Source organism: Otolemur garnettii, unplaced genomic scaffold (assembly GCF_000181295.1).
Source record: "Otolemur garnettii isolate 467f Iridium unplaced genomic scaffold, OtoGar3 scaffold00106, whole genome shotgun sequence".
Classification (NCBI taxonomy): Eukaryota; Metazoa; Chordata; class Mammalia; order Primates; family Galagidae; genus Otolemur; species Otolemur garnettii.
Genome location: NW_003852501.1, coordinates 3230562 through 3238243, shown reverse-complemented (window position 1 = coordinate 3238243; position 7682 = coordinate 3230562). Strand labels below are relative to the sequence as shown.

Sequence of the window (7682 nt, the reverse complement as noted above, 5' to 3'; positions counted from 1 at the left end):
CCCTGAGGAGAGTCCTGTGGCATCATAGCTCACAACAAACCTCCATCTCTTGGGCTCAAGCAATCCTCTTGCCTCAGTTTTTCTATTTTTAGTAGAGACTGGGTCTCAGTTTTGCTCAGGCTGGTCTCGAATTTGTCAGCTCAAGCAGTACATCTGCCTCAGCCTCAGAGTGCTTGGATTATAGGTGTGAGCCACCATGCTCAGCTACTTTTTTTGATTACATATAAATTTTTTTTTCTATGAAAAATGTCACTGGTACTTAGGAGATTGCATCTAATCCATGTATTGCTCTGGGTAGTCTGGTCATTTTTTTTTTTTTTGAGACAGAGCCTCAAGCTGTGCCCCTGGGTAGAGTGCCGTGGCATGATAGCTCACAGCATCCTCCAACTCCTGGGCTCAAATGAGTCTCCTGCCTCTGCCTCCCAAGTAGCTGGGACTACAGGCGCCTGCTATAACGCCCAGCTGTTTTTTGGTTGCAGCTGTCATTGTTGTTTGGCGGGCCCAGGTTGGATTCAAACCTGCCACCTTAGGTGTATGTGGCTGGTGCCTTAGCCACTTGAGCCACAGGCGCCGAGCCTAGTCTGGTCATTTTAACAATGTTAATTCTTCTGGGGCGAGGCGCTGTAGCTCACACCTGTAATCCTAGCACTTTGGGAGGCCGAGGCAGGTGGATTGCCTGAGCTCCTGGGTTCGAGACCAGCTGAACAACGAGACCCATCTCTAAAAATAGCCAAGCATTGTGGCAGGCCCTATAGTCCCAGCTACTCAGGAGGCTGAGACAATCACTTGAGCCCAGGATTCTGAGGTTGCTGTGAGCTGTAATGCCATGACACTCTACCAAGGGCAACAAAATGAGACTCTGTCTTAAAAAAAAAAAAGTTAATTCTTCTGATCCATGAGTGTAGTATGTCTGTTTTTTTGTGTCTGCTTCAGGGTTTTGTAGTTTTCCTTGTAAAGATCTTTTACTTCCTTGAGTAAATATATATCCTAGAAGAGTGAGAGAGAGTGTATGTATGTGTAGCTTTTGTAAATCAGATTGCTTTCATGATTTCTTTTTTTTTTGTTTTTTTTGAGACAGAGCCTCAAGGTGTCACCCTCGGTAGAGTGCTATGGCATCACAGCTCACAGCAACTCCTGGGCTCAAGCGAGTCTCCTGCCTGCACCTCCCAAGTAGCTGGGATTACAGGCATCCACCACAATGCCCAGCTATTTTTTCGTTGCAGCTGTCATTATTGTTGTTTGGCAGGCCCCGGGCTGGATTCGAACCTGCCACCTCAGGTGTATGTGGCTAGTGCCTTAACCACTTGAGCCACAGGCGCCGAGCCATGATTTCTTTTTCAACTAGTTCATTATTGGTGAATACAAATGCTTTTTAAAAATATGTTGATCATTAACTTCTTTCCTATTTTTCCTGAGCTATTGAAATACTAGATTGCTCTTGGAGCTGCAGGAATATTGTGGTCTCCTTTCACGTAAATATTTATTCATAGAGATTTCCCTTCATTTTCAGAGCCTAAAGTCACCTAGGGGAAAGAATGATATATTTTATTTTACCTTTGGATTCCAGATTTGTGTCTATATATGAATATAAAGAATAAAACCAATTGTTATGTATATTAAACCCGTTCTCCCATATACTCCTTTCTGTAAGGAGGGCCCTCTCGGTTCCAGGACATTCCCCATCCCAGTCATCTGCTGTCATGGGATCCCTCTAACATGTGCCTTTCTTCTAACTTTGTTTCTGCCCAGGCTGGACTCTGTGAAGCTGAGCAGGAACAGATGAGGAAGATTCTCTACCAGAAAGAGTCTAATTATAACAGGCTGAAGAGGGCCAAGATGGACAAGTCTATGTTTGTGAAAATCAAAACCCTGGGGATTGGTGCCTTTGGAGAAGTGTGCCTTGCTTGTAAGGTCGACACTCATGCTCTGTATGCTATGAAAACTCTGAGGAAAAAGGATGTCTTGAACCGGAATCAGGTGGCCCACGTCAAAGCTGAGAGGGACATCTTAGCCGAGGCAGACAATGAGTGGGTTGTCAAACTCTACTACTCCTTCCAAGACAAAGACAGCCTGTACTTTGTGATGGACTACATCCCCGGGGGGGACATGATGAGCCTGCTGATCCGGATGGAGGTCTTCCCTGAGCACCTCGCCCGGTTCTACATCGCAGAGCTGACTTTGGCCATCGAGAGTGTCCACAAGATGGGCTTCATCCACCGAGACATCAAACCTGACAACATTTTGATTGATCTGGATGGTCACATAAAACTCACAGATTTTGGCCTCTGTACTGGGTTCAGGTGGACTCACAATTCCAGATACTACCAGAAAGGTACTGTCTGGGCCTCCACATTCACTGTCCACATCGAGGTGCCGTGAACCACCAGAGGCAACTATTCCCCGTCCTAGTGGCTCCTAGTTGTTTTAAATTATCTGTCACTCCATTGGTTTATAATTTGGTGTGACATCCTTGAAAGGAATAGTATGATATGTGGGAGATTCTTTTTTTTTAAGTTAGTGGATTTAAGTTTTTCTATATTTTTAGGACAATAGGCTATGGGGATTAGAAACTAAAAGACAGCCTCCTAAGCAGTCTTCTCATAGCTACTTTGAATCTATCTGTTGTATCGTTTAACTCCATTTCCTATAGATCTGCTATTTGGAAAAGTCAGAACAGCTGGTCATTATCTCATTTATGGGTTGGATTCTTGAAATAGTTATTTTACTATCATAGATCAGACTTTCATTTTGTAACTCAAAACTAACTGTAAATCGTCTTGTTCCTTCCCAGTTTTTGGCATTGAAGTCATTTTTGTTCATGTTTTTAAAATCCTCTTATTTTTCTTTCTTTTTTTTTTCTGAGACAGAGCCTCAAGCTGTCGCCTTGGGTAGAGTGCTATGGCATCACAGCTCATAGCAACTTCCAACTCCTGGGCTCCAGCGAGTCTCCTGCCTCAGCCTCCCAAATAGCTGGGACCACAGGTGCCCACCACAACGCCCGGCTATTTTTTGGTTGTAGCCATCATTGTTGTTTTGGCAGGGCTGGGCTGGATTTGAACCCGCCACCTTAGGTGTATGTGGCTGGCACCATAGCCACTTGAGCCACAGGCACTGAGCCAATCCTCTAGTTTTTCCATGTTCATCTTAATGCATGCCTTGGTGGACTGATGCTAGCCTGTTGACGCTGGCACAAATGCTAAGAATGATATCCCCACAGGTCCCCCAGCCCTTCTTACTCATAGTGCCTCATTGCCAGCTCAGTACGGCGTACAGTTCCTATGATCATCTCAGCTCTTGTTTCTGCCTTGGTGCTGATGTTGATCATTCAACTGTGTCTCAAAGCCAGGAACAGGAGGTTGTCCCTTTGGAGCAGTTGACACTTTGTCATCATCTTAATGTGTCAGGAACTGATTTGAATTATTTACCTGTCTGTTTTAAGCTATGGATTTGTTGCATTATAGGACAGTGGACATTGACTTTATATTTTGTTTTCTTCCTTCACCACCTCCAAATCTTGGGAAAAGGAAACCACATCAGACAAGACAGTATGGAACCCAGTGACCTCTGGGACGACGCCTCTAACTGTCGGTGTGGAGACAGGCTGAAGACCCTGGAGCAGAGAGCACGGAAGCAGCACCAGAGGTGCCTAGCACATTCCTTGGTGGGGACTCCAAACTACATCGCGCCCGAAGTGCTCCTCCGCAAAGGTGCGCACAGGGGATGCTTGCCTCAGACCTGTGGAGCCAGATGACCTGACAGAGTCTCCCCATCTCTAGCTTTCTAAGCCTTCAGATACTACTATTGTAATTCTGTCCTCATGGAAGCCTGAAAGCTAACAAACAAGTCTCCAGTGTTTCTCACTTCTGCTTAAGAAGTGCCCTTAGCTTCAAGTGTGAGGGAAGGCACACCCCACTAGGCCAGCGTCTGCTCGTCTCTGAGCTTTCTGCCATAGGACCTGAGGGAATGACGCTACAACTGGTTTTCACACACTTGGATGATGGATACCACTGAGAGGGCCATGGAACCTCTATTCAGTCTGCCTAAACCACACTCTAACAGGCTCTAGCTTTAACTCCTCCTTGCCCTGGCTCCTTGCTGAGTTGTACATGTCCAGCTGGGTACTGAGAATAATATAATACAAATATTGTTTTGTCCATTTCTCCCTACCATACCAGAAGTGCCTGGAAGGTAAACTTTGCTGACAGTAGTAGGTATAAAATTACTATTGCTTAGTAAAATTTGTCCCCTGGATGGATGCTCCATTCTATTAAATATGATGTCTCGTTTAGTACAGGAGGGATCCTCCGGCAATCTTGCCTGGTCCATAACGCCTATGGGCTGCTAACCTGACTCTGTAATAGATGACCAGCTCCTAAAATAGGGATAGGCACCCTCTGCCAGCCAACCAGCATAAGCCTGGATTTTCTTTGTTAGCTGTGGTAATCTAAGACAGGTTATCTAACCACTCAGTATCATATGTAGCAGTAGTGACTTTGAGAGTTTGTACCATGGGTGGCATTCCAGAGGAGCCAGTGGTTGGGCCTATTCTGCAGCCTCCAGTGCTGAACTGGGACAGGGAGAGGTGGGGCCTACGGCAAGCAGAAGGGCTTATAGTAGCTAGTCTGGCACATATTGCCAGCAAACGTTAGACGGCATCAAGATGATGAGTTTGGCTTTACTGGCTCCCTAAAGGAAAAGTGGGAAAAAACCAAAGGAGCTCACTCCAGAGGCCCCAAGCCCAGGCCTGACAAGGCACAGCCAGGAATCTGTGAGGAAGGCTGACTCCGCAAGGGCCTCACACAAGGAGCATGCCTTGGTTAGCAGTGAGTTGTCTAGTTGTCCCTTGTCAGAGGGCTCCTCCCTATCTCTATACTCTTCAACTCCTTCTGAAACCAAGAAGCCTCCCCAGGCATCCCTCTAGATCACTATTCATAGGTTGCAGCACTGTATATTTTTTGGTCCCTCTAATTTTGATTTGTGTTCTTTTGTGTGATCTTTAAGAATTTGAACGTCTGGTCAGGTATGGTGGTGGACATGGTACAGCTCAGCTAGAAGCCTGGGCAAGGAGAACTTAAAGCTAGAGTTGGGAAGTGTGTGGTTTAGGTAGACTGAGTAGAGGTCCTGTGGTCTTCAGAGTGGTTTCTATTGTTGAACTCTGTAAGAACTTAGAAGTCTGGCCAGGCATGGTGGCTACTTAGGAGGCTAAGACAGGAGGATTGCTTAAGCCCAGGAGTTCAAGGCTACAGTGAGTTGTGATCGCATCGCACTGCTGCAGTTCAATCTGGACCATGGGGTAAGACCCCATTTCTTTAAAAAAAAAAAAAGAAAGAGAGAAAACCTTAAAATTCTGATTAACAGTAATCTTTTTAAATTGAAGAGTCTTTTTGCTATTACAAATGCATCGTGTGTTTATCACAGACTAATGATTGAAAACATGAAAACAAAAGTATCCCTTCCCTCATCACCCCTCAGTGACTGGTGTGGTCTTTTCCAGCCTGCTTTTCTGAGCCCCTGTACAAGGAGGTTGGTCTGTCTTTCACACAGCACAATGCTGCTTCAATTTGCTTTTCCATTTAGCAATAAATCTGTATGTTTAGGACTTTAATAAAATCTACACCTGAGGAGAATTCGTGCCTGTGTTGGGATTGAGTGAGTGAACTTTGTCTTTCAGGATACACTCAGCTCTGTGACTGGTGGAGCGTTGGAGTGATTCTCTTCGAGATGCTGGTGGGGCAGCCACCATTTTTGGCACCTACTCCAACAGAAACCCAGCTAAAGGTAACTAGGGAGGAGGCACACATCTGCTTGTTGCAAAAACACCCCCTTTTCTCATGCACCCATGAATCTTTGGTCAAAGTTTGACCTCTTATTCTGAGTAGGATAGGAATATATAATAGATTTTTTAAAACTAATAGTATTATTTAAAAAATTACATATTTTTAAATTTTTTATTTTGATAAGAAAAGCCACAGAGTTGAACCTGAGTTTTGATACATGTATATCGGAAATTTTACTTAAACCATCGGCCATCTGCCATCTTGTTATTTCCAGGGAAGAACTACAACTGGTAAGAAGCAGTAATAGCATGCTGCAGACCTGCCCTACCCACCACCTGTGCCTACCCTGCAGAGAGCAAACCAAACTTTATAAGCTATAGTTGACTCTAGATGATGTGGTAGTTAGGGGCACATACTTGAAAATCTGCATATAGTTTTTGACTCCCCCAAATTACATGGTATAACTACTAATAGCCTACTGTTGACCAGAACCTTCCTGATAACCTATATGGTTAAGTAACACATATTTTGTATGTCATACACATTTATATACTCTCTTCTTTTTTTTTTCTTTTTTTTTTTGAGACAGAGCCTCAAGCTATCCCCCTGGGTACAGTGCCATGGCATCACATCTCACAGCAACCTCCAACTCCTGGGCTCAAGCGAGTCTCTTGCCTCAGCCTCCCAAGTAGCTGGGACCACAGGCGCCCGCCACAACGCCCGGCTATTTTTTGGTTGCAGCCTCATTGTTGTTTGGCAGGCCCGGGCTGGATTTGAACCCGCCACCTTGGGTGTACATGGCTGGTGCCTTAGCCACTTGAGCTACAGGCACCGAGCCTACTCTCTTCTTAGAATAAAGTAAGCTAGAGAAAATAAACGGTTACTAAGAAAATGATAAGGAAGGAAAACTATATTTATTTACTATTTGGGAAGCAGAAGTGGATCATTATAAAGGCCTTCATCCTTATCATATGCACCTTGGGTAGGCTGAGGAAGAGGAAAGGTTAGTCTTAGGGGTGGCAGAGGCAGAAGAAAATCTCAATATAAAACCATGTCGTTTGGGCGGCGCCTGTGGCTCAGTGAGTAGGGCATTGGCCCCATATACTGAGGGTGATGGGTTCAAACCCAGCCCCGGCCAAACTGCTACAGCAAAATAGCCAGGCATTGTGGCAGGTGCCTGTAGTCCCAGCTACTTGGGAGGCTGAGGCAAGAGAATCACCTAAGCCCAGAAGTTGGAGATTGCTGTGAGCTGTGATGTCATGGCAGTCTCCCAAGGGTGATAAAGTGAGACTCTGTCTCTTAAAAAAAAAAAAAAATGTCGTTCAAGGGTCAGCAGTACAGCTAAAGAAATGCATTCATGGCTTGGCGCCCGTAGCTCAGTGGGTAGGGCACCAGTCACATATACCGAGGCTGGCAGGTTCGAGCCTGGCCAGGGCCTGCTAAAACAATAATGACAACTCCAACCAAAAAATAGCTGGGCACTGTGGCACATGCCTGTAGTCCCAGGTACTTGGGGAGCTGAGGCAAGAGAATCGCTTAGGCCAAAGATTTTGAGGTTGCTGTGAGCTGTGATACCACGGCATTCTACCCAGGGCAACATAGAGAGACTCTGTCTTCCCCCAAAAAAAAAAAAAAAAATGCATTTATTTGTTTTGTGTTGTTTCCATGTGTATTATTATTGTTTGCAAATTATCAGTTATGTGGTTGGACTAGTTGTACATATTCCTATTATTCATTTGAATTAAGTAATTTATCAGGTTCGCTGCCTGTGGCTCAACCGGCTAAGGCGCCAGCCACATACACCTAAGGTAGTGGGTTCGAATCCCCAGCCCGGGCCCACCAAACAACAATGATGGCTGCAACCAAAAAATGGCCAGGCGTTGTGGCCGGCGCCTGTAGTCCCAG

General features: G+C 45.3%; 1 protein-coding gene across 2 annotated transcripts in view; it reads left to right on the top strand.

Moving 5' to 3' along the window:
• The window catches only part of LATS2 (large tumor suppressor kinase 2), a 90957-nt gene that overhangs the window by 75868 nt on the left and 7407 nt on the right, over positions 1-7682 (top strand). For both annotated transcript variants that reach the window (XM_003796701.3, XM_023517235.1), the window contains exons 5-7: positions 1750-2332; positions 3525-3707; positions 5672-5778. In XM_003796701.3, coding sequence (XP_003796749.1) covers positions 1750-2332; positions 3525-3707; positions 5672-5778 — 873 coding nt within the window. The remainder of the gene's footprint in view (positions 1-1749; positions 2333-3524; positions 3708-5671; positions 5779-7682) is intronic.